This window comes from Lactuca saligna, chromosome 2, assembly GCF_052625555.1.
Source record: "Lactuca saligna cultivar CGN05327 chromosome 2, ASM5262555v1, whole genome shotgun sequence".
Taxonomy (NCBI): domain Eukaryota; kingdom Viridiplantae; phylum Streptophyta; class Magnoliopsida; order Asterales; family Asteraceae; genus Lactuca; species Lactuca saligna.
The window spans coordinates 110662455-110689722 of record NC_136418.1 but is presented as its reverse complement, the minus strand read 5'-3'; the positions used below and the strand labels follow the sequence as shown (position 1 = coordinate 110689722).

At 38.3% G+C, this 27268-nt stretch overlaps 1 protein-coding gene across 2 annotated transcripts; it reads left to right on the top strand.

Moving 5' to 3' along the window:
- Positions 1-7360: 7360 nt before the first annotated feature.
- On the top strand, positions 7361-9802 carry SUB1 (calcium ion binding protein). 2 transcript variants are annotated; one of them, XM_078979904.1, is made up of 3 exons: positions 7361-7571; positions 7722-9434; positions 9556-9802. In XM_078979904.1, exon 2 carries the CDS (start codon positions 7733-7735, stop codon positions 9428-9430), a length of 1698 nt encoding a protein of 565 aa, XP_078836030.1. In that variant the 5' UTR covers positions 7361-7571; positions 7722-7732; the 3' UTR covers positions 9431-9434; positions 9556-9802. The 2 variants fall into 2 exon arrangements, with proteins under 2 accessions (XP_078836030.1, XP_078836029.1); XM_078979903.1 differs by having other exon boundaries at positions 9540-9802.
- The last annotated feature ends 17466 nt before the right edge of the window (positions 9803-27268 follow it).

Here is a 27268-nt window from a genome sequence, read left to right as displayed (position 1 = left end):
AACAGAAGGCAGGAAATGGTCACCTTTCATTACCTTTAATTTTTTTTTTTGTAACACCATGTTTCAGTTCATTTCTTAATTCAGGGTTGTGGACCGAAATTCGATCATGTAAAGACTTTAATCTTTGAGGAAGTAAAGTTTAGACCTTATTGAAGGTTGATAATGTTGGTTCTAAGATCTAAGCCCTTGATTTGTGTGTTGGAACAAAAGGGTAGAAAGAAAAAAGTTATATATCAGGATTCTTGCATGAATTAGGGTTTTAGTTTGAAATGTGTTAAACCAAAAGTAACTAGATAGAATTGTGGGGCTCTTCAATACCTTTTCGTGCATATAAAGAATGTCGAAAATGGAGTTGAAACGAAGAAGTTATGGTTGTTTGAAGTTAAGCTGGAAGATAGGGGTTTTGCCCTATGCAGGGCGTAAGGAAGCTATGCATAACGTAGTGGCTGATGGAGGAACGCGTTTTAAATGATCTACGTATGGTGTAACTCGTAACTAAGGTTAACAAAAACCCCAGTTCTAAGGTTGTGAGCATTATTTAAGGACTCTAACTTCATGGGATCCCTTCCATAACCAACCTCCTTCAACTATCGTTCCTTTGAAACCCTAACCACCATTTGTGAGTCTTGGATATTTTAGTGTGTTTTTGGGTGCGTTTTTGAAGAAAATAGGCCATTGAAGAAGCTTTGGTGAGCTTCAAGATTTGTAGATCTAGACCTTGCACTTCATTAACATTCTCAAGGAGGTATAAAGCTTGCATATTGATGTTCCTTTTGCTAGATCTAATTAGTTCATGGGTTTTTGTGCTTTTTGTCCCATAATCTTAGTTCTTGTGAGTATGGGTTACTCCAGGCCATGCGAGTGCCTCCTTCTGATGTTTATGAGGTTAGTGAGTCATAAAAGTGAGATCTTGGGCACTCTCATTGATCCATGTATGAGTTCTTGAGCAATGGATAACTTTACGGACCTAGGTTTTGGTATTGTGCTCTTTGTGACCATGAAAATGGATAAAGTCGGAGACTTTATCCGTTAAAACATTCATTTAGATCAGATATGGGAGTTTGAGAGTTTGGCTTGCTGTATTAAGAGTTTAATAAAAGTTATTAGGATCAGGGGCACTATGTAGGGTGTAATCTAAGTACACATAGCGTAGCTCTATGCAGGGCGTAGATTGGTTACGCAAGGCGTAAGTAAACTGAGCGTTGACCGTTGAATTTTTGGTTAGCTTGACTTTTGGACTCAGTATTGAAAGGGCAAAATGATATTTTGCCCAAAAGAGGTTTAATTATGAGCCTAGACCTTTCGCGAGTTAGTCTTTTCCTTAATTTTTAATTAGGGTTTTATTATAGATATGTTTAGCAAGAGGAGGCTTGATAATGTTGGCTTGAGTGGGTGGTTTATCTTGTCTTCAAGATTGAGGTGAGTCTCTTCACTATACTCGTGAGTCAAAGGCACCAATACCAACCTATTGGATTATGTTTGTAGGATGCTAGCTGTCTTTGTGACTTTTGCACGTGTATGTATGTTTTTATGGGTTGAGCCTGACTATATGGGGTGGGCCCGATTATGTATGTTTTATATGGGTTGGGCTCGATTATGTATGTTTTATATGGGATGGGCCCCATAATGTATGTTTTATATGGGCTCGACCCGAATGATATCGGTGTTGGAACTTTGCTTATAGCCTAAAAGCATTATCCCACATTGAAGAAAGAAAGAACCTTGACTAGGTTTATAAGCCTTTGTCTCCCACATATTCTTAAATGGATAAAGCAAGACAAAAAGGCATTTAGGCTAGAATTGTGGTATTGGGCTATCAAATTAGTCTTGGATTAAGCTTGTCGTTAAATATAATTAATGGTCAAAAGATGGCCTTAGGCCTTGGGGCTCTTGGGCTCTTCTTGACAAATTAATTAATTTTTATATACACAAATTTCGAAATTGATTTTTTAATTATAAAATCTGTTAATTGTTAATTAACTGATTGGAAGTTAATTAGGCAGTTAATTTAGGTTTTGGAACAAGTATGATGGTTGAGTTTTTTTAACTGCTATAAGACAGACTATAAATAAATGATCAATTGACAGATTAAAGGGTTGATCACATACACAATAACCCCACTTTCTTTCACTCTTGTTTTTCTTGAAAATCAAGGAAGCACGAAGAATTTCGTTATGATCAAGATTCAATCTTGATCAGATTGTTGTATCATCTAGACAGATCCCTACCAGAGAAATTTCTATCTTAGGACACTGCAAAGCAGACCTTAATCTCTACTTATATTCGCGATTATTGAAACGATTGTAAACATCCAAATACAAGTATGCTCTTCTGATTTGTGAATCTTTGTATATTAATTTAATTTATTTATGTTTCTGTTTGTTCAATTATGTATTTGATTACTTTTGTCATAACAATGGGTTGGGCCCGAAAGCATGAATGTTTGGTTGGGCCCCTTACTTGTATGATATGTGGTATTTTAGGGAACTCACTAAGCTTTGTGCTTACGGTTTGTGATTTAACATTTTTCAGGTACTTCCATTTTCAAAGGGAAGGGACCGACTTGACTACATAACATCCCTTGATGGTTTTTCCGTATTGATTATATTTTTTTTACTCTAATGTTTGAGAAATACAATTCACTCTCTTGGTTTTGGAACAATTTACTGTATCAGATAAATGGTTTAAAAAATAAAAATTTTATCAGCATTTTTTGGATGTTACAATTTAAAAAATAAAAATAAGTCACACGAGGAGAGAGAGAGAGAGAGAGAGAGAGAGAGAGAGAGAGAGAGAGAGAGAGAGAGAGAGAGGTAGTTGATGAAACATCCCATGCTTTGTTTCATTATACAAGTTTGATGTGCAAATCCATACAATAAGAAAATTCCTTTGTTTCATTAAAAACTTATTTTGATAAAACCTAATTTTCCAACGAATCAATCTCATTTCATGCAAAATGGAACCTGTGTGCTATTCTTCTTTCGTTTTACGCTTTCCAAATCGGATAAAACCATTGTCGGATATGCAAGTCGATCGCACGTGATCTAGGGTTCGTTAGAGGGTTGTTCATTTTTCGGGGAAGGGGTAGTGGTAAAGGAGGAGAGAAAGAGATAAAGAAGGTGATGTTGGGATGGTTTACGTTGTGGTTTCTAGGTTATGGTCGATATGAGTGACCAGCGAATGATGTGAATGAAGTGATTTGGATGAAGGTGGTTGTGTGAGTGGTGGCATTGGTAGGAACGAAAAATCAAAAACAATGTAGGCCTTTGGAGAGTGAACAATACAAGTGGAGGGATGAGGTTGAAATATATCCTTTTAAATTTTATATTATTAAAATTCCTAAACAAATTACAGAAAAAAAAAATATATGATAAAAGGGAAAATATTCTTTTTATATGGATATCCAAATGGAGGTTGTAATTTGTTAAAACCGCAGCGACGTAACCTATTATTTTTTCAATAGCCAAAACTGAAAATTTGGCAAAATCACAACGACCAAAACTGTAACTTACACTTTTCTTATATAAATAAAACTATTGGACAAGTACAACCAAAAAGCCGCTGTAGCACAACTCTCTTTAAAGATTCTATCTTCCGACTCTCTTCACCGAGAGTCCCAGGCTCAAGCCCTGGCAGCGGCAAAACACATATTTTTTAATAGAATTTTCTAGTTCTTTGCTCTATATTTCACATATTTTTTAATAGAATTTTCTAGTTCTTTGCTCTATATTTCACATATTTTTTAATAGAATTTTCTAGTTCTTTGCTCTATATTTTGTTGACAAAATTGCAGTCCCTGCGGTATGTATTTTTTGAGGTTTTGGTCCAAACCACGAGTTTGGCAGCGGCAAAACACATATTTTTTAATAGAATTTTCCAGTTCTTTGCTCTATATTTTGTTGACAAAATTGCAAAAATGGTCCCTGTGGTATGTAATATATCTTTTGGTGGTCATTAAGGTCAATACTTCAAAAAAACAACATAAATGTATTTTAGGGAAGTAGTTGTAAACAAGGTAATAGTTAAAGGTCACTTCCTGAATTGTATACATCACTTGCTTGGTGTTGTTGGATGTTTTGTCTTTTGGAGAGTTAAGTAGCTTTTTGCGTGTTTACTCAACTCGAAACAGTCGGTGTAGTGACCTTAATAATACTAGAATTCTTAAAAACTCAAGCAAAATTTGAGATATCTTGATGGAAGTTGGAGGATGATCTTAAAGGTGGCTTGGAGAAGATTTGAAAATGTGTGTGTGTGTGTTGTGACCTTCAGCTAAGGATAAGAAAAGAGGGGAGAGAGAGGAGTGAAATGACCATTATGGATGTATGTTGGTCCATGCATGGGAGTATGAAGGGTAATATGGAGCTGGCACCTCCCAAAGTCAACTCTCCCCATAATACTTCTTTTCCTTTTTATTTATTTATTTATTTATTTATCATTTGGGCCGAAAATGGGCTAAGGAGAGGGGGAAGGAAATATCACTTTGGCCTATTCTTGGCTTTGCCCGAAAACACAAGGTCCAATAAGAGGTTTTCGGGCCATTGGGTCCTTAGGGTGGTTCATGGCCCAAATTTTGTATAAGAGAATGGATTTATGGTCCATGAAAGTTAATTGAATCAATGATGGCCCAATAAGGCCCATTAAGGTAAATAAATTCATTTTGGACCCATTATGGCCCAAAATGTTAAGTTTTATGAAGGTGGGTCCAATTAGGGCCCATTTAAGGGTCCTAAGTCCAAAATACTCAAATTGGAAACTTATTGGTCCATTAGGCCCAATAAGGAAATCCTAGTCCCTAATGGACTTAAACCGGGATTTTTAGGGTTTCCAATCTTTTGTTGACCATTTGAAGTGTTTGTATAGAGTGTTTGATGGAATTTTGTTGTTATTAAATAAACATTATTCATAATTTCAAGTTTTAGTTACTAATGTTATCATTGTTAATGTTTACAAAAGCATTAGAATTCTTAGTTGTGACAAGAGCTTAAGCCATTAAGAACTTAATAAGGTTTTATCAAGAAATCGAGTACGCCCGGCGTAGTTTCGGTACGCCCAACGTATTGGGTCAACCACCCCGACGGTGGTCAACCTCTTGTCGAGTACGCCCCGCGTACGACCTCTGTTGGACCTTGGACATTTGGGCTTTGGGTTTTGGGCCGTCTTATGGACTAGGGAAGTTTGGGTCTTTGTTGGGCATAACAAATAAGATGTCATGGGCCATTAGTGGTTGTGGATCATGGGCTTAGGCCCAATAAGGAGGTTGGGCCCAATTTGGTAAATTGGGCCAAATATTGGATTATGGCTTCAACCATCAAGTTAGGGATTTGGTGTAGGCATTCGGCCCAACAAAAAGGAATGGACTTAATGAGTAATGAGGAAACTTAGTTAAGGAAATAATGTTGGGTATTAACCAAATAATTTCGTTATGTAACAGTTCGAGATTTCCGGTGAGTCAGCAACCAGAGATTTACAGTATTTCAACACTACTTACGAAGTGAGTCTCCTCAGTATAACAAGGGGTATAAGGCACCAAGGCCGACCCATTGGATATAATATCCCATTAGTTGGTAGCATGTTGAGTATGAGTCAGTATTATATGATAGTTGCTATGACAACTAGGTAGATCTGTAGGACTACATGTGTTATTATGTGTTTATCTGTATGCGCATTAGTTGTCTTATATGTCGATATATTATGTGGGGTGGGTTGAGGATACTGCTTCGTGCGGTAACCAACAAACCCGGGAGCATTCCAGATACGAGCTGAGGGCCAAGTGGGGCATGCCAAACTCGTACCGTGGGCTCTTTGGCAATCCATATGTGAGTTGTGGGCCCGGAAGGCAATCCAGAGTCACACTGTGGGCCCAGGGGTAATCCAATATGCAAAGCTGTGGACCCTGTTCATGCTGTTATTTGTATATGTGTTATATATAGTGTATCAGTATTTTGGGGGACTTACTAAGCCCCGACTTACAGTTTCAATTTTATTGTTTCAGGTACATCAGGGGATCGCGACAAGGCGAAGGCGTGATCGTACAGCTCCTCATAATTTGTTTATGTTTCTAGGAAAACTCTGATGTTAGACAATTTTTGAAATATGGTGTATTAACTATTGATTTTAAGTGTTTTGAAAAGTTTCAAATTGGTTCGAATTTTATGGTTGTTATACATATGTACTCGCAAATAAAGGTGTTATGAATTTTAAATCAGAAGCTGAGGCGACCGAAATGGAGGCGAGTGAAGTTAGGCCACTTTAGAATCCTTCTGCCAAAGAAGCGTAAGGAAAAAGTTTTTTTGGGTTATGAAAAATAAGGGATGTCACAATACATAGGTGTTGAAAAGGGTAGATTAAATTTCATATAAGGAAAAAAGGGTGAAGTGTATAAAAAATGAAGCATTTAGGGTGGGGGTTAATGATGGTGTAGAAGAGGAAAGAGGAAAAGAGTTGCCTTGAATATGATGGATGTGGGGATGTATTCTGTTTATTTATTATTAAGATTAGTTAAATAATATAAAATAAATTAAAAAAAGATATATAATCAATTTACATATGAAAGGACCAAACACACATGCAATTGAAATGTGGACTATTGTGTAAAATATTTTATAGTTATTGATACTTTTTGCAAAGGATATGGACTAATTGTTCGGTTTTGTCCCCATATTGATATTGTTCCGTGATTGATATTCAATGTGAGCCCAAAAACAAGTTTATATACCATTTTATTAAACACTCTCTTTACCAAATGTTAAGAAACTATGTCAACATTTCAACGTAGACATATCTATTCGAAAATATATTGTCATCTTAAAAGTCTTTGAAAAATATTAAAAATGTTCAGAGAATTCAAATTACTTTCAAAAATCAATACTTTTCAATTTTTTTTTTTTTTATGGAAACAACACTTTTTCTATTTGAAAGTATCAAACTTCGAAGAACATCGTATTTTTGCAATTTTCGAACTCGTTTGATTCTTATATAATATATCTTTTGGCAGTGGCGGACGCAGAACATTTTCGTAGGGGTGAGGCTAATTTTTTTTCCCAAATAAATCTATATTAGTAGTGTCACTCATGTTTTAAGCCGGTACATCAAATAGAAAAAATATTAGAAAAACATTATTTTTTTTTACACTACGTGCCGGCATCGGAGCAGTAGCCCGGGACCCTGGGACACCACTAAGGTCCGCCACTGTCTTTTGGTGGTCAACTGGTCATTAAGGTCAATACTTCAAAAAAACAACATAAATGTATTTTAGGGTAGAAGTTGTAAACAAGGTAATAGTTGAAGGTCACTTCCTGAATTGTATACGTCACTTGCTTGGTGTTGTTGGATGTTTTGTTTTTTGGAGAGTTAAGTAGCTTTTTGCGTGTTTACTCAACTCGAAACAGTCGGTGTAGTGTATCTTTCTCAGCTACTTCAGTGTTCTATCTTTCATTCCACGCATCTAACTTCATCTTCCATTAGATCCACTACTACATCTGTCCTCCATTTCAGATCTGTAGCAATTCAAGTCTTGATCATGCATTAACATCGCCTTCTGGAGTAACTACAGATCTGTATCAAAACCAGAGGTAAGCACATCGAAATACAAATTTTCAATTCGAATTTCTTTCTGTGTGATATCATTTACATTATCTTCTTAGTTTTCCTAATTCATCATATGAATGATAATACGATATGCTAAAGGAACAATTTTTACCTTGAATTTCTTTATTGTATAGCTGGGATTTAGATGAAAGAAGCCAATTCTACGACAGATCCGATCGGGCAAAACCTAATAAAGCTCATAAGCAATGTCTGTTTCTCAGTGTTTGTATTCACTGTTCTTGTATTTACTGTAATCGCGATAACATACCAACCACCCGATCCATGGGAATCTTCGAGAGCCCTAACTAGGGTTTTCACAGAGGTGGAAAATGCCACGTTTCAGACAGATAACTCAGTCCTCAAAACCGGGGAAGACATCGGAATGGCTCTTCTCAGCCCAAGTCCAGCTCCTTCCGAAGCTGATGTCGAGTCAAGCGACTCACAAAACTCCCCAACAATCGAGAAATCAGAAGAAAAAGGTACGAATCTAAGCTTGAGCTCTGGTGCTTGCGATGATACAAAATTAGTAAACTGTTCCGATAGGGGAGTTTTGATGGCTATCAAGAAATTCAACCTAAAACACTTCAAATCAATAGTGTTTCTCGACTATCAAACACCAGTCAACACCTCAAATCCAAACGAATGTGATGTCACATGGAGATTCCGGAATCGGAAAGAGAAATCCTGGAGAAGGTATAGAGATTTCAGAAGGTTCAGGATCGGATTCACCGATTCCTGCACTTACAAAGTAATCGGAGCAAAAGGATGGCATTCCGGTGTCAATGCTCGTCGTCCCAGGAATAGAATCAACAATTCCACCAGAACTGGAATCCGATCCAATTTCTCTTCTTCTTCTTCTTCTTTCCGTGATGATGAAATCAACGACACAATTCCAATTCTAGGTTCAGATCAATCTTTCAGAAACGGGAAATATTTATATTATTCACGAGGAGGGGATTATTGTAAGAACATGAATCACTACATTTGGAGCTTCTTATGTGCCCTAGGTGAAGCCCAGTATTTAAATCGCACATTCGTTATGGATTTAAGCCTTTGTTTATCATCAGATTACACATCAAGTGAAAAAGACGAAGAAGGAAAAGACTTCAGATTCTATTTCGACTTTGAACATCTGAAAGAAAGCTCTTCAATAGTTGAAGAAGAAGAGTTTCTCAAAGATTGGAGAAGATTCGAAAAGAGAAACAAAAGAAAAATCCCCTTAAGAAAAGTTCCATCTTACAAAATCACACCAATGCAATTAAAAAAAGATAAATCCACAATAATCTGGAGACAATTCGATACCCCTGAACCTGAAAACTATTGGTATAGAGTGTGTGAAAGTAAAGCTTCAAATTACATTCAAAGACCATGGCATTCATTGTACAAATCAAAAAGATTAATGAACATAGTATCTGAAATAAGTGGACAAATGGATTGGGATTTTGATGCTGTTCATGTTGTTAGAGGTGAAAAGGCGAAAAATAAAGACATGTGGCCTCATTTAGATGATGACACGTCACCTGATAATTTAGTTGTAAAGCTTTTGAATGTTATACAACCATGGAGGAATCTTTATGTTGCTACAAATGAAAAGTTTTATAATTATTTTGATAGATTAAGGTCTCATTATAAAGTTCATTTGCTTGATGATTATAAGGAGTTATGGGGGAATACAAGTGAGTGGTATAATGAGACACGTGTCTTAAATGGTGGAAATCCTGTTGAGTTTGATGGATATATGAGAGTTGCAGTGGATACTGAGGTTTTATATAGAGCAAAGACACAAGTTGAGACTTTTTATAATTTGACTAAAGATTGCAAAGATGGGATAAACACGTGTTGACCAGGTTTGACTTTTTTTTTTTTTTTTTTTCTTTATTGCATTGTTTCATTACAATATGTTTTATCTTTATGTTAATGTGATGATGAATGTTTTCACTTTTCACATATAGGTTGTTTATGGTGTAGGGGGGTAGAATTGGAAGATTGTGATGAGAATGAAAGAGAACCTTGGAAAAGCTTAAAAAGTTATTTGTAAATTTGTTTTGTTTTGTTTTGTTTAATTGTATTCGATAGATATTTTATGCAAAATGATATGGAAATGAGCAGTTTTGTGTTTAAAATTGATTTGGGTAAAAAATGTATGATTATTTTTAATATATTTTCCATGTAGAATATTTGTTGTGGAATTCAAAACTTACACTTTCTAAACTCATATTTGGTTGTGAAGAGAATTTTCGCTACAATATCTTGGTGTTTGATATTATGTACATTGGATTTTTATGAAAGTAAGATGTTTCAAGATACTACATGGTTCAATTTATACATTTGGTGTGCTAGCAGGTATTGACCGATATCATTCATGATTTTCCGAATATCGAATTTGGTTGAAAGTCAATTCCGAGTACTATACCGAATTAACCTTATTGGTACCGGTATTGGAAATGGTACCGGTACTGATAGTAATCCTGAATTTCGTGATTTTGGATTTTATGATTTTGGAGTACAGAATATTGTCTCATATTTTTAAATTCGATACGATTCAGTAACGATACAGAATTGGGACTTGATACAAATTGCTTATCCCTATATAAGAGTAGTTTAAAAGTAGATTACAGTAATGCTTGATGTCCTAACTGAAAAATATAGTTGATAACGGAAAAATAGTAGCTATTACCTTATAAGATAGGTGATAAAAAAAGAATGTATGGTAAAAGTAACCAATAAATTAGCTAAAATATATAAAATGATATAAAACAGTGTTTAGAAGAATATATTTTTTTTATAACTATTTAAAAGTATATTTAGAAATTTTTAAAAAAACTTTGAAAGACTATTCAAAATGACTTTCTAAAAAGTTATTTTACGATTGTACTTTTTGGACTGTCAAATATAACAATTTAACAAAAATAATTAATTTTCCGATGAGCTATTTAGACCTTTGCCATTTAAAAGAAAATTTTTCATTAAATATATTTTTTTCGTTACACTTTGATAAGTTACTCCGTATATGTATCATGGAGAACCAACCAACATACTACCAATCAAATCATACAAATTCAATAAACTTGGTACAATAACATGGACTAGTGTTTATTATATAATTCTACTTAATTAATTATAATAGTAAATATGTAAGAGAAATAAAATTAAATATATTCTAGAAAAATAAGTCAAATCAGATGATAAAAAGGTAAAACATTTAAATATTCAAATAAACATTTTAAAAAATAAATAAGTTATTAGACAACTATAAAATTTAAACGTATTGATTTCTCAAAATTTCAAGTCGGTGGCTGTTAGAAACATTCTTAAAAATATTAGATATCTATTTTTGATAATGATTATTAATTGAATTTCTAGTTAAACAAACATTTTTTTAGAATGATTAAGAATAAGTTGTTTTTGCTTAACGCTTCATGCTAGTTATGCTAGTTGCCTGAGAATAGTTAAGAATGTAATGCAAGTAAGACATTTTTGAATTAAAATTCATTCTTTAAGAATCAAAGTTAATTCTTTATGAATGAAAGTTAATTCTTTAAAAATGCACTTACCGGTAAATGTATATGAACCATTAAATTATTATTTTCAAGAGAAAAGGAAATCAATACGCAACTAGATATGTTCGTTATTATTTTGAAAGACCAAAAAATTACATGCATTTTGTAAGAATAATGCATTGGTTGTTAAAAACAACAAAACTGAAAAACAAAAACCCAATACATTACAACCCATTCTAAAAGAATAATATTGCAGTTATTCTTAAAGAATAATATTCTTAAACACAACAATAAACATCATTAAAGTATTTGGAAATTATAAAATTTGCCCATTATTCCCCAATAGTAATAAAAAAATTGAACAACAAGAAATTATAAATAAAATAAAGCAACTTACAAAATACATAACAAAAGAAAGAAATTTACGATATATGGGTTTGATTTCCAAACAATACAACACTAAAATGGATTGGACAAGAAGAACAAGAGCATAACCCATAAACATATTTGAGTAGCAGCAACACATTAGGCAGAAATTCATTCTTTAGGAGTGGGAATCACCATTTTTTCTTGATTTTAGACTGCATCGAGAAAAAGAATGGGTGGGAGTCGAACCTATGATCATATCTTGTACCAATCATCGTGAAGGAGAAGAAGGAAGGAGTGAAGGGTACTTTTTGGCTATGATTATCCTACGGCCGATTCAGTAGACAAACCCCAAGTCATCAATGTAAGAAAGGATTCATTCTTGAGGCTATATATCAAAATTTTAAGCTTATTTGGATCGTTTCAAAAGGGGGAAAGAGAAACTAAAAAGGAGATACCGGAAGCATAGAAAACACACACCTGATGTTAGATCTGAATGATTTGGTCGACTTTTTGGGTTTTCTAATGTAGTTACATACATGCCTTAATTATAGGTTTAAAATTATAATTAGTTACCATAGTTATGGGAATTTATTATTAGATAATAATTAATTTAATTAGTAAAATTCTAAAATTATATTTATCAAATGATTGGTCTAAAATGAATTCTACATTCATACAAATATGCAATAGTTAGGGTTTTTATATGACCCTAACTCTCTCTCTCTTCTCTCTCTACCGACCGACAATAAGGCTCCTAGCTATTAACTCATGCCTACACATCAAGTGAAATAATAGAAACCATGAAATTTTAACACTTTAAAGAAGTTTTATTTAAATAGAAACTATTTGATGAATTATTAGTGTTGTATTAATCATAATAATTTATTTTGTTATGATATTAGTGATATTTATGAACTTTGTTGTGATATTACTAAGATTAATAGGTCAATCAATCCTTTACTTATACTAAATTGATTAGTTATCAACGCAATCGATTACTTAGATTGATCAGATCATTTACTCCCACCAATCAGATCAATTAAATCAATCACTTATATTAACATCAACTTTTCATATCAAGCATTCAGATTGTTCTTGTAGCACCTGGTTCATGGTATGTAAAATTTATCTAAGTATTTTGCATTCTTAGCCTTGGACTCGGCAAGTTGTAGGCTCGACTCGCCGAGTAGACCCGGGTTATGGACCGCGTTTAAGTTGGCGACTCGGCGAATCCATATTCTGGACTCGGCGAGTCCCCGCTGTCTGATGAAACCCTAATTTCAAGGGTTCGCACCCTATTTAAACCATCATATGCGCCCCCAAGCTCACCCCCTTCACCCTCAGAGCTCCCTATATCGTCCTAACCTCGTTCCTTGTGAGATTAAAGTGTTTTGGTGTGATTTCTTGAAGATTTTGAGAGAAAAAGGAGAGTAGATCAAGAGGAGAAGAAGGAGGCCAAGCATCTTGGTGTTATTTCGGAGATTCCTTGAGGTATAACTTAGCTTCCTTCTATTTTCATGTTAAGAGTCCCTTAGAGCTCCATTAAAGTCCTTCTTGAGCCATTTCCACGCTTGATTATGAATTAGGGTTTGTGATAAGTTGATTAACCTTTAGATCAAGGCATGATTAAGCTCTAGGAGGTCGGATCTACTGCCTTTATGGAGCCATATTGCATGAAAGCCCTAGATTTACTCTTTTAGTGCATTTTGAGCCCTAAAACCTTCAGTGGTGTTTATTTACACGTAAATTTGGAAACTTTACGTGTTAATCAAGCCCAAAGAACTCAGATCTATGTATGGCATGAGCTGGATTCAAGCAAAATCGAGTATATAGTAATTGCATGTGAAAGACTCGGTGATTCTTTCATCGGACTCGGCGAGTCGAGTTGCGAGTCCCCGAGTTTTTTCCCCTTTTCGTGTTGCTGAGTGGGGTCGTGAGTCATGGGGGGTGACTCTGTGAGTCGGAAGCCAGACTCACTCATGGAGGAACTCGGCGAGTCAATGCCCTGACTCGGCGAGTCCAAGGCAATCTTCTTGCCTCAAGAACAGACTCGGCGAGTTGTTCATACAACTCGGCGAGTCTCAACATAGAATGTTCTTCGGATGAAGATGAACTCGAAAAGTTGTTCATACAACTCGGCGAGTAGGATGAAGGACTATTGGACATTAGTTTAGAAGGAAAACTCGTCGAGTCAATGCCTAACTTGATGAGTTGAGACGAGATTATGGTCAATCGAATGGATAGGGACTCGACGAGTTGGCGAGCCAACTCGGCGAGTCGGGTCAACTGGAAGTTGACTTTGACTTTCACTTTTGGCTTGGTTAGCGGTAGATGGTCATTTTACCCTGAGGTCGGTTAGCAGTATTTGACTAAGTGTTTTGTGGGAATTATAGCCGGAGGATTTCCGGGGCAGCAGCAGCAAAAGGTAGTCAGTTCCCACGCAGATCAGCAGCTATTTTGAGGTGAGTTACCTTCCAGTAGCGGTGGGTCTACGGCTACAATGCCGGCCCACCAGTAGGGGTTGTATGATAGATGATTGTCTCTATGATATTCATCTAGGGTTGCTAGTACATGTGATGTGTTTATGTGCTAGTATGATATGATGCTATGTGCTAGTGACAATAGGGGGAGATAGTCCCCAGATTACCGGTCGATAGGGCCGAAGGGGCGGTCATGGCCAGCCATGTTAGATAGATTATGTGATATGTGTTATGAGGTAGTCGTATGGGTGAAATAGTCCCCAGCATCCGATCGAGAGGACCGAAGAGGAGACCAGCACCTAGATATGCTAGTTAGCATCTGGTCGAGAGGACCAAAGGGGACGCCAGCACCCAGATATGCTAGTCAGTATCCGGTCGAGAGGACCGAAGGGGTAGGTCGGGCACCTAGTTATGCCTGACAATATATGTATGTTATGTGGTTATATGGTATGTGGTACAGTAGGAGAACTCACTAAGCTTCGTGCTTACGGTTTATAGTTTTGGTTTCAGGTACCTCTTCTTCGAAGAGGAATGAGCTGGCGTGGTAGTGGCACATCACATACATGCTTTGTATTCCGCACTATGAGATCTTCCTGGGGATTTGTACTCTGAAATTATTATGTTTTATAAAATGGTTTCCAGACACGTGACATCTTTTATTAAATGAGATGATCGGTGAATGTTTTATTTCTAATGTTTTGCAAAGTATATGTTTTAAAAATGAAATTTTTGGCTCGTATTTTTGGGATGTTACAAGTTGGTATCAGAGCCCTGGTTTGAGGGATTCGGACACACCTTCTGTTGGATAAGGTGTCTAAGTCCATAACTATTTCTGGTATGTACTTGACCCGACCCGGCATGGTCCATTTGGGTTGCATGGCACCATGCAATTGGATAGACTAAATGAGAGAAATAACGCTTGGAGATTATTAATATATTATAAGTTCTAATATATTAATAATAATATTATTTGATTAGTTTGATCAAGAATTAATTTAGAATTAATTAAGTGATCAAAAGATAACTAATTAAATATATGGGTTGATTAAGTAAATCATCCATATCTTGTATAGTGGGCTAAAAGGCTCCATGGATCATCAAGTTGGGTTCCACCCATAGGATGCTCCATGGATGCTCCATGGGAGTTACAAACCCATGGGTCATGGAAATGAAGAGTCATGACACATTAGGGTTTAACCCTAGATGTGTCAACACTATATAAGTAATATGATCTCCTCCCAAATTGGTTACACATATACACTAAGAAAGAAGAGGGCTTGGCCGATTTTGAAGAGTGTGTATTCTCTCATAAGTTCTTCCAAGAGCATTTGGTGTTGTGTGAAGCATTTGAGGCATCACACTTGGGGTGCTAGGCTCACAAGGTTTCAAGGAACACAAACAACAACAAGGTAAGTTATTCTATCTATACTTCATGTTAAAATTGTTCCCCATGTATGCTAGATAGGAATATAACCTTGGAATTCAACTTTGCATGACAATTAGACAAACATAGATCCAAGGTTATTAGGGTTGCATGTACACTTAGGAAGTGTTAGAATGCTCAAAACCCATCAGTGGTATCAGAGCCTAGGCTTGTTTGTTCTTATTTGTGCTTAAAAGTTGAAAACAGAATCGAAAATTTGCTGTCTACGAACGGACTCGTCGAGTCCATGTGTATCTTCAACCAACTCGGCGAGTCATGTTCTTGCACTCGGCGAGTAGGGTCGAATGAGTGCAGAATTTCGATTCAGTTGCTGGAAAATGAATTAGAAACATTACCCTAAACTGTTTTAGTAAATGTAAACTTGTTTTTGGTGGTGTAATGTCTTGCTAATTCATTTACAACAACTAGTTATCAAAAATTACAAAGTTTTATGTAATTTTTGATTGCGTTCATATTCATGTTCTTGTTCTTATGATGTTTTAGATGATCATAGGAATTATTTGTAACCTATTTGGTAGTTTAATTCTTGATCATAATGTGTTTTAATGGAGTTCATAACTTATCCTTAAGTTATGGAAAACCAAGAGTCACACTTGAGTTAAAACCATTAAGAAAAACACAAGAGTTATAAAAAATGAAGAGTCTTCATTTTTATGACTCTATTAAACTCATAAGTTACAAGAAATGAAAAGTTTTGAAAGTTACAAAACTTGCCCTCAAGTTTTGGAACAAGTAAAGTTAAGTTAAAACTTTAGTTCCAATCCCTAGAATTTTAAAAGTTAAAATTCAACTCTTATACTTATATTATGATGATTTAATAATTATATATATATATATATATATATATATATATATATATATATATATATATATATATATATGTATGTATAAGAACAAGTCGTCTTACCGCTAGTACGCCTCATTCACGAAGCCGGTCTATAAGGTGGGTATAAGGTTGTTGCCTATAAAATGGTGACTTAATGGGTGTATATTCTCACCCACCGCTTGCTTGACTGGTGGAGGGTCGTTAGCCGAACGGGTAAGACAAGGACTTATAAATTCTCATTCAAAGTATGATGAATATAATAAAGTAACTAAATGTTTATTAAATTCCCAATCTTAGTTACTTTAGGAAAAATGTGAATAGGTGCTAATCCATGAAATTACACTTTACACTTTGTCTGAGTCGTTGGTGGAGCGTGTGTGGTTAACCGGCACACTAACTTGGACTTAACAAGGTAGGTAAAGGGTGACTTAAGGTTTATTATAGTATCGGTGGAGCGTGTGTGGTTTACCGGCACATCGATTGAGTGATAAACTTTAAGGGTACCGAGTGATTTGCATGGTTACTTCACACCTCGTTTTGTGATCCTCGGCATCCCAGTCACAAAACCTGGAGGGCACTCCCGAGATTGAAACATGCCTTTGAAAAGTTCATTGGATCTCAAAGAATCTAGGAATTTCTAAAACCAATAAAAACTAAATATTTACTGTTTCGGTTTTCGTGGTGGAAATTGGTGAATCGTCATTCACCTACCTTTCAAATATGGTATAGCTTAGATTACGACATACCTCTTCTAAGTTATATTATATTGTGATTGGATCCTAGCCTTAATATTACATTTGGGTGTTTTATTAAGGACTCTCTTAAATCTAAACTAAACTTGTTCTTCTTTTTCATATGTCTTCAACTAATGCTTCTGGCTCGAATCCTAATGGCTCCTTTACTCTTATGAGTCTATGTGGGAAAGTCACTTTTGATGGATCCAACTTCAACAAATGGATCAGAAACATCAGGATGATTACCCGCTACGAGGACAAAGAATATGTCCTTGACAAGGAGCTTAAGGAAATTGACGAGTCCACTGCAACTCCCCAGGAGATCGCTGCCTTTCATACTCATGAGAGAGATGCAACTAAGGTGGCTTGCATCATGTTAGCCACCATGACAGCTGAACTCCAAAAGTCTTATGAAGACTTCTACCCTTATGAAATGCACCAAGATTTGATGGAAAGATACCATCAAAGTGTACGACAAGAAAGGTACGAAGTCATCTGCTCCATGATAACAACCATGATGAAGGACGGAGAGTCCGTCACGAGCCACATGCAGAAAATGCAAAGGTATGTGGATCGGTTGCTGAAGCTCAATGTGAACTTCCCTGAGGAGCTTGCAATAGATATCATTTTGCACTCCTTACCATCGTGCTATGATCAATTCCGCATGACATATCACATGAACAAGGAAGAGGTCACCCTCAGCAAACTTCAGGGACTTCTCAAGACCGCAGAAACAGGTCTTAAGGGGAAGTCGGTTGCTATCACTCCTACTCCAGACTCAACTCCGGTCTTGGCAATCGGGCAAAGTCGAGGGAGGAAGAGAAAGAGATCTTCAAAGGGTACCAAGGCTCGGACCCTTGATGGCTCTTCTTCAAGTGGAACCAAGAAAGGTTTCATTACTCCTTCTTCTGACCTAAAAGAGGCTGAATGCTTCTATTGCCACGAAAAAGCTCATTGGAAGCGGAACTGCCCAAAGTACCATCAAGATGTGAAGGATGGGAAAGTCAAACCCAACCATGCAGGTATTTACACTATCATTTCTAATAATTCACCCCATTCGAAATCTTGGGTCCTTGATACAGGTTGCGGTATTCATATTTGTTGTGACTTGCAGGGACTAGGAAGAAGTGAGAATGTGGAGCAAGGAAGAATAAACTTAATCATGGGGAATAGGAAAGTTACACCTGTCACCAAGATTGGAGTTTATACTTTATCGCTAAATAGTGGGTTAAATTTAGATTTGAATAAATGTTGTTATTCGCCAGAAATGGCAAGAAATATTATTTCCTTTCATGCATTGTACAAACAAGGTTTCACCTTTTCGTTTGATAATGAAGTTGGTTCGATTAATGCTTTCTTTAATAATGTTCTTTATTTTAAAGCATTACCTTGTGATGGTGTGTATGAAGCTGTATCTATTGTAGATAACTTAGGAAATAATGTTTTGTGTATTGATTCTACTAATAATAATAACTTGGATAAAGCATCATTATGGCATTGTCGTCTTGGACATATAAGCAAGAAACGCATAGGCCAACTCCAAAAGGATGGAGTCTTGGAGTCGTTTGACCTAAAGTCAAATGATAGTTGCGAATCATGCTTACTTGGAAAAATGACAAAGTCACCCTTCACAGGCTCATGTGAAAGGGGTGAAGGTTTGTTGGACCTTATACACACGGATGTGTGTGGACCATTCAAACATGCCACAAGGGATGCTAATCATTATTATTTGACTTTTACCGATGATTACAGTAGATATGGATATGTCTACCTAATCAAGCATAAGTCAGAGACTTTCGAGAAGTTTAAGGAATTTAAACAGGAAGTCGAGAATCAATTGGGCAAGAACATTAAGATGCTTCGATCCGATCGAGGTGGTGAGTATCTTAGTTCAGAGTTCCTCGACTATCTAAAGGAATGTGGGATTGTCTCACAATTGACACCTCCCAGGACACCGCAGTTGAATGGTGTGGCTGAGAGGCGTAATCGAACCTTGTTGGACATGGTTCGTTCCATGATGAGTCGAGCTTCGCTACCAATCTCATTCTGGGGGTATGCCTTAGAGACTGCCGCCCATATCCTCAATCTAGTCCCTACAAAGAAAGTTGCCAAAACTCCTCACGAGATGTGGACTGGTAAAGTACCTAAACTAGACCACATCAAGATTTGGGGCTACGAGGCTTTCGTGAGACGCGAGACTCATGATAAGCTCGAACCCTGAAGCGAGAGGTGTATTTTCATCGGCTACCCACAACAATCCTTTGGTTACCTCTTCTACAGACCTAGTGACAATGTGGTCTTTATAGCAAGAAGAGGAGTCTTTCGAGAAAGAGAGTTTATAAGCCAAGGAGACAGTGGGAGGCAAGTTGATCTTGAAGAAATTCAAGAGTCAAGTGGTGAAGGAACTTCAAACTCTAGCCCTCAACTTGAGGAGGAAACTCCTGTTGAGCCAATTGACGAATCTGTACCTCTGAGGCGGTCCACGAGAGTTAGGAGTGCACCTGAGCATTACTATGGATTTCATATTACTGCAGAAGGTGAGACACTTATTAGTGATGAGACACTAGTAAGTCAAGATGACCCTAACAGCTACGAGGAAGCCATGGCGGGCCCCGAGTCTGCCAAATGGAAAGAGGCTATGGATAGCGAGATACAATCCATGTATGACAATCAAGTTTGGAACTTGGTTGAGAATGTACCAGGTCGAAAGACTGTAGGGTGCAAATGGGTCTTCAAAAAGAAGACCGACATGGATGGTAAAGTACACACTTACAAGGCTAGACTGGTTGCAAAGGGCTTCTCTCAAATTCCTGGAGTGGATTATGATGAGACCTTTTCTCCGGTAGCCAAGATTAAGTCTATTCGGGTTCTGTTAGCCATAGCCGCATTTCATGACTATGAAATTTGGCAAATGGATGTCAAAACCGCTTTCCTTAATGGGAAGTTGGCTGAAGATGTTTACATGAGTCAGTCAGAGGGTTTTGTCAGTAACGAGTACCCTAATAGAGTGTGTAAGCTTGAGAAATCCATTTATGGATTAAAGCAAGCACCTCGCAGATGGAATCTTTGCTTTGATGAAAAGGTCAAGGAATTTGGTTTTCTAGGAGTGAAGATGAGTCTTGTGTATATGTCAAGGCTAGTGGGAGTATAGTTAGCTTTTTGGTATTGTATGTGGATGACATACTACTCATAGGAAACGACATTCCAACCCTGCAGGAAGTAAAGTCCTGGCTTGGAAAGTGTTTCGCTATGAAGGACCTTGGTGAAGCTGCCTATATTTTGGGGATAAGGATTTTGAGAGATCGGAGTAAAAGACTAATTGGACTTAGTCAAAGTACCTACTTGGAGAAGATTCTGAAGAGATTCAGAATGCAAGACTCCAAGAAAGGAGAGTTGCCCATCCAGAGTAGCGCCAAGCTGAGTAAGACACAAAGCCCTAGCACTGAGGCTGAGATAGCAGAAATGAGTCGAATACCTTATGCTTCGGCTGTAGGTTCGATCATGTATGCTATGACGTGTACTCGACCTGATGTAGCCTTTGCCTTGAGCATGGTTAGCAGGTTTCAGGGGAACCCTGGCAAGGCACACTGGATTGCGGTAAAGAATATTCTCAAGTACCTACGAAGGACTAAGGACTGGGTCCTTACCCTCGGTGGGAGTGATGACTTGAGAGTTGTAGGGTATAGTGATGCTAGCTTCCAGACTGATAGAGATAACTTCCGCTCTCAGTCGGGCTGGGTCTTTACCCTAAATGGAGGAGCAATATCTTGGAAGAGTTCCAAGCAAGAGACAGTGGCAGATTCTACTTGTGAATCAGAGTATATTGCAGCTAGCGAAGCGGCAAAGGAGGCGTTATGGCTGAGGAACTTCATTGGAGATCTTGGAGTTGTACCAGCTATTAAAGAGCCGATGGAAATTTTCTGTGATAGTGAAAGTGCTGTTGCCTTAGCTAAGGAACCAAGGGATCACGGGAGATCCAGACACATCGACAGAAAATACCATTTCATCAGACATCGGATCGAAGAAGGAATCCTCGTGGCAAAGAGGGTATCATCGGATGAGAACCCAGCAGATCCCCTCACGAAGGGACTGACTCGGGTTAAGCATCTCCAGCATGCTCGGAGCATAGGGCTGAAGGATGATATTAGATTTAGTAGTTAGATAATCTCGAAATTTGTAAAGTGTAATTGACATTTGATGATGAATAAAAGTGTTTTATTTATGAGTAAAGTGTTGCTATCTCTTGTCGATCGTTTACTATATTTCTTTTGCATGTTTTGACTTCCAGAATAATTTTGTTTGGTATAACATATTATTCAAACCTCCACAGTCGGTCATATGTCGGAAGTAGGTATGAATCAAGACTGTCATGATTGGTTGTAGAGGTCTGGGACAAGGCTACAACAATCATGAGTGCTCATAAGTTCTGAGCATTGGACTCAACCCACGCTCACTGGAATCACTTCATGGAATTCTATCTCGAGTGATCGTGAGACGGTAATATCATATAAGTCTTTAAACCTAGAGATATGATTTGTTACTTACAAGTTGGTTATGCATTGATTGTACGAAAAACGCATTGGTAACTCGATGTTATAAAATTGTGCTCTTGTGTGTAATTCAATGAGTAGTAGAACAAACACATGAGTCGAAGTTTATCTGTTCCTTCTTGGATTAGAAGCTAATATCTGGGCCCCTCGATGATTTTGTTTTGACCTATGTACCGGGCCCGGTCAGATCTGAATTGATGTGTTCAATGAAGTTCTTTGTCAAACAAATCGGAAATCGGGAAATAAATGTTGGACAATAAGTAAGACATTGTTCCATGTATTTGTCCGACTGATATCTAGAACAGAGGATTATATGATCACTTATCCAAAATGGCGTACCATCGTCTTCTCAAGTTTCGAGAAACCTTGTAAAGAGCTACGATTGCCGATCGGTTCCTGAAGTCATACTTGCAGTAATAGTTACTAGACTTATCCAAGTGGGAGACTGTTGGATAAGGTGTCTAAGTCCATAACTATTTCTGGTATGTACTTGACCCGACCCGGCATGGTCCATTTGGGTTGCATGGCACCATGCAATTGGATAGACTAAATGAGAGAAATAACGCTTGGAGATTATTAATATATTATAAGTTCTAATATATTAATAATAATATTATTTGATTAGTTTGATCAAGAATTAATTTAGAATTAATTAAGTGATCAAAAGATAACTAATTAAATATATGGGTTGATTAAGTAAATCATCCATATCTTGTATAGTGGGCTAAAAGGCTCCATGGATCATCAAGTTGGGTTCCACCCATAGGATGCTCCATGGATGCTCCATGGGAGTTACAAACCCATGGGTCATGGAAATGAAGAGTCATGACACATTAGGGTTTAACCCTAGATGTGTCAACACTATATAAGTAATATGATCTCCTCCCAAATTGGTTACACATATACACTAAGAAAGAAGAGGGCTTGGCCGATTTTGAAGAGTGTGTATTCTCTCATAAGTTCTTCCAAGAGCATTTGGTGTTGTGTGAAGCATTTGAGGCATCACACTTGGGGTGCTAGGCTCACAAGGTTTCAAGGAACACAAACAACAACAAGGTAAGTTATTCTATCTATACTTCATGTTAAAATTGTTCCCCATGTATGCTAGATAGGAATATAACCTTGGAATTCAACTTTGCATGACAATTAGACAAACATAGATCCAAGGTTATTAGGGTTGCATGTACACTTAGGAAGTGTTAGAATGCTCAAAACCCATCACCTTCAGGGGTGTCTGAACTCAAATCGAGGGATTAAAGGGTTTTGAAAAAAGAAAATGCTTTCTAAAAGGCTAAGTAAAGAGTTTGAAGAAAGAACAAAGTGTGTGATGTGCACGACCGGATGAGCTCAAGTAAGTAATCCCCAAAGTACCCATACAAGCTTATGTTATGTTTATTAGTTTCAGTAGATCAGCATGCTAGAATAGGACTACGGATCTATGAGTGATGCCTTATGTGCCTGCTTTATGTGCTTCAGTGTATTAAAAAAACTGCATGCTAGAATTGACTAGACAGCAGTAGGATAGCATGTTTAGGTTATGCCTGATAGTATGAGTTTAGCATTGTATGCTAGTTCAGTTTCTCTCTATGATGATGGATTTACTTGAGATTTTTCCCTTTTGTCTGCATGCTTCTTGCTTTGTGCTTCGTGGGACTCTGAGTGATAGGAGTTAGCCATTAGGTGAATACGTCACATCACATCTGAACAGGGTTGAATAATCTCAAAGTGCTAGATTTGGCCCTATTGCGCAACTATGGTATGAATCTGACCGTTGTAGGGACGAGTCTTTTACTCGAAGTATTATCCGAGCCTCATTACATGTGATGGTATTCAGGTGGTGGCTAATTGGCATTACAAGGAGGCCTTCAGCAGCTGAGGACTGGTTTGGGTGGAGTCAGAGGTTACCTAGGGCAAGCCTAAGAAGGTAGTAGCAGAGATCAGTAGCAGGAAAGTGACTTGGTGGAGTTGAGGTAACTCTTGAGGAAAGTACAGATAGATGTAGAAGGTAGTATGGGCCCGTACTACTGAAAGCAGAGGATCCGTACTCGAATCAAGAGGGGCCGAGACAAGACCAGGGAACTTTTAGAGTGGGTGAGAGATCCCTCAGCAGCGGTGTGTAAATTGATCAGAAATTGTTATATTTTCAGCATGGTGACATTGCACGAGTTACCAGTTAGCAGTTCAGGTATCGGGGAGGGATCTGGCTCGGGCTCTGGAGTCGGGCAGCTTGATGATCAGATGAGGGATTTCATTTCCGCAGAGATCATGCGTGACATCATTGATCAGACTCCTGTGATTTTTGGCTCGGTTAGAGAGGCCATTATGGAGCGTATGGACAGTCATCTTGAGACCTTTAAGGTCAGGATAGTTTCAGGACATATTAGGGCTCGTCTAGATCCTGATTCTTATGGAATTCAAGGATCCATCAGGGAGGGAGATCCCATTCCTAGTTTTTGCCATCAGGGGATAGGAGTGGGGCATCCTGTCTCCAAGACAGACCTCTACATGATTGGATAGTTGAGGAGGTTACGCGAGCCATTCGCGAGGATCTGCCCGACATGATCGTGAGGATCACTGATAGGTTGATCGCGAAGCTCCAGGACGAGACAACTGTTGTTCAGTCGACGGGCGGTGTCGATGAGGTAACGCAGGTTCGAGAGACGGGCAGGGATTCAGAAAGGAAGAGGAAAACAGATGAGACTTAGGTAGCCACAGGTTCGGGCAAGAGGCCCAAGGGGTCGAATTTGAGGACGAGGGACTATCAGAGCGGTGGCGATGCTGGATGTTTCAAGTGCGGCCAGATGGGCCATTTTAGCAGAGATTGTACTGTTACCATCGCCTAGAAACTTGACCCGATACGTTTCCATTGCATTCGGAGGGGCCACAAGAAGGCCCACTGTCCGAGTTTGTATACAGCAGAGCAGGCAATAGCTCCTTCCCCTGTGACTTCAAGTACCGTCAGCGGTTGTCGGGGCCGGGCAAGGGCGCCCACGGCTCGGAGCCGAGTTTTCCGGTTGATTTCAGCAAGGATTCGAGCAGCGCTGAGTGATGGAGGTATGTATCTTTTACCTCCCTGTCAATTATTATTCATGATATTATTGTTATGTTGTTGCATTAATGTCAATAAGCATATGTGTTGGGGTATTATATTACCTACTTGTGACGGAGTTTTATGCCATCTGCATACCTTGGAATTAGAATGGTGAATTGGAGGTCGTCCCCTCTAGATCAGGTGTAACATCCCGAAATATCAAGAGTAGAGTTGAAGGGGCTAAAAGAGTAAGTTGTGAAATAGTGACTCGGCGAGTTCATGGATGGACTCGGCGAGTAGAGTCGCGACTTGGTCGCGTGTTAAGTAGCCGACTCGGCGAGTCAGTGAGATGGACTCGGCGAGTAGGCGCTGAGTGGAGAAAACCCTAATTCTCGGGGTTGAGCCTTATATAAAGATCATTATGTTTTCCTCCCAGCCTCTTTATCACCCCTTGAGCCCCAGAAAACCCTAAATCGCGAAAAAGCACCATTGTTGAGTGGATTGGATCTTGGAGAAGTAATTGTTGAAGGAATTTTGGGAGATTGAAGGCTTGGAGCAAGGGGCTTTGCTTGGATTCGAATTACATCGCAGTTGGGGCATCTCTTAGAGGTAATATCTCGTTATTGGGCTGTTGTTATGTTGTTTCTTCATTTTGGGGTTTGTGGGAATTTGTCTATGGATGAAATGGGAAGTCTATAGGTTAGATCTGAGGTTGCTACCTCAGATCTGGAAGGGAGAAGAATCAGAGAGCATGAAAGTCCCTGTGTTGGAGTGTTTAGTGAAGCTTACATGTCTCAAACCCTAGCCCAATGTGAAATCGGCCTAGATCTCTTTGGATTCACGTAAAGTTTGCCACTTTACGTGATGGATGAGTGGTAGGAGGCTAGACCTATGTTTTTTGAGCAGTTGCATGGCCTGGAATGCTTCTGAATGGATTCAGACCAGTGGTACTCGGCGAGTCACATGGGTGTACTCGACGAGTTGCTTGAAGATGAGCTGGGACTTGGCGAGTTGGAAGAACAACTCGGCGAGTAGGTTGGTGATAGCCTTAGACTCGGCGAGTCTGTTCTTGGACTCGGTGAGTCTTGTCGAAGGGTCCCGATATTCTCTGGTTGAGTCGAGAATCGGTGAGTCGAGGGATGACTCGGTGAGTTGTGTGCGAGTGGACTCAGAGTTGTTGGACTCGGTGAGTCTCGGGGTGACTCGGCGAGTTATATCGCGGATTGAGTGAAGTTCTGATTATGGGAACTCGACGAGTCACAGGGTTGACTCGGCGAGTAGGGTCAGTCAGGGGTTGACTTTGACTGAGGACTTTGATTTTAACCAAGGGTTAGTTGTTTACTTTTAGGGTTTGGTCAGCGATGTGGCCTTTGGGCCAAGAGAGGGGTAAAATAGTCTTTTACCCTTAAGAGGGTGCCATGAGAGGATTGATTCTAGTCTCGAGAGTTATATTCATGAGAGTATTTGCCTTACGTGTTAGGCGATGGCGAGTTCGAGATTTAAGTGTGGGGATATCTGCTTTCTGCTTGCCAGGTGAGTCTTCTCACTATACTTTACCTCGAGTAGGTAACCAGAGTTATGTGGTCAGAGTATTTGTATGCTATATGTACGTGATGTGTTGTACTGCATTACTTCTATGTGATTTATGCTGTGCACATTTATAGAGTTGGAACCGGAAGGTTCCCAGAGTTAGAACCTGAGGGTTCACAAAGTTTGGGTGCACGGACCCATAGAGTTATAGCCTCGAGTGGCTAATATGTGTTATGTGTGGTATTTTGGGGAACTCACTAAGCTTCATGCTTACAGTGTTTTGTGTGATGTTTTTCAGGTTTCTTTCAGTATCACGGGACGACACCGGCTTGATTGTACACACCAGAGAAAGAGTCATATTTTGGAGGATCCTGGTTTTCTATGCAAGTGAAAATGGAGTTATGTTTTGTAATTCGACTATGAATGAGATTTTAAACAAGCGTTTCTAAGAATAAAATGATTATTTTAAATGAAAAATTTGTCTTGAAATTTACGGTGTTACAAGTTGGTATTAGAGCCTTGGTTTGAGGGATTCGGATGCGCCTTCGGGTAAATCTGGACTCAAACTGAGGAAGTAAGAAAAGTTTTTAAGGAAATAATTTTCTAAAAGTGAATAAGAGTTCAAAGAAAAAGCAAGAAAGAGCAGTGTGTACAATCAGCCAGAGCCTGAACGGTGATTTCCCAAAATACCCTTACTTTTGTGTTATGAGATATTTATGATGCACTTTATGAGATATTATTGCATGCTAGAGACATGCTAGGTATTTCATATGTTAGGACTAGAGTGGTCTGATTTGTGATGCCTTAGCCTAGGACTCGTTGTTATATGTGTTATGCTTTTGAATATGTGATGAGTGAGAGTATCCAGTTAGAACCCATGAGGGGTAGAGTTACAGAGTTCGGTGGTACTTTCGAGGATGAGCCGAGAAAGTGGAGTTATCACAGAGAGGGAGTCCTATGTATTCTTCGATGCTCGAATGCTGCTTGCTTTGTGCTTTGTGGAACTCTCAATGATGGGAGTCAGCTACCAAGTGAATATGACGATACTCAGGAGGTAGATGGCTGGCATCATTAGGAGCTCTTCAGCAGCTGATAGCAAAGAAGTGGGAGGACAACGGAAGAGCCTAGGGAGTAACCCTAGCCAGATGAGTGCGCTTGTAGAATAGAGAATTTCGCTGGGGAGCGAGCACGCGCGATGGGATTGGTGAAAGAGCAGG

What these genes read in the sequence shown, in the direction of transcription:
- SUB1 (XM_078979904.1), top strand. Translation starts at nt 7,733, where the DNA reads ATGAAAGAAGCCAATTCTACGACAGATCCGATCGGGCAAAACCTAATA.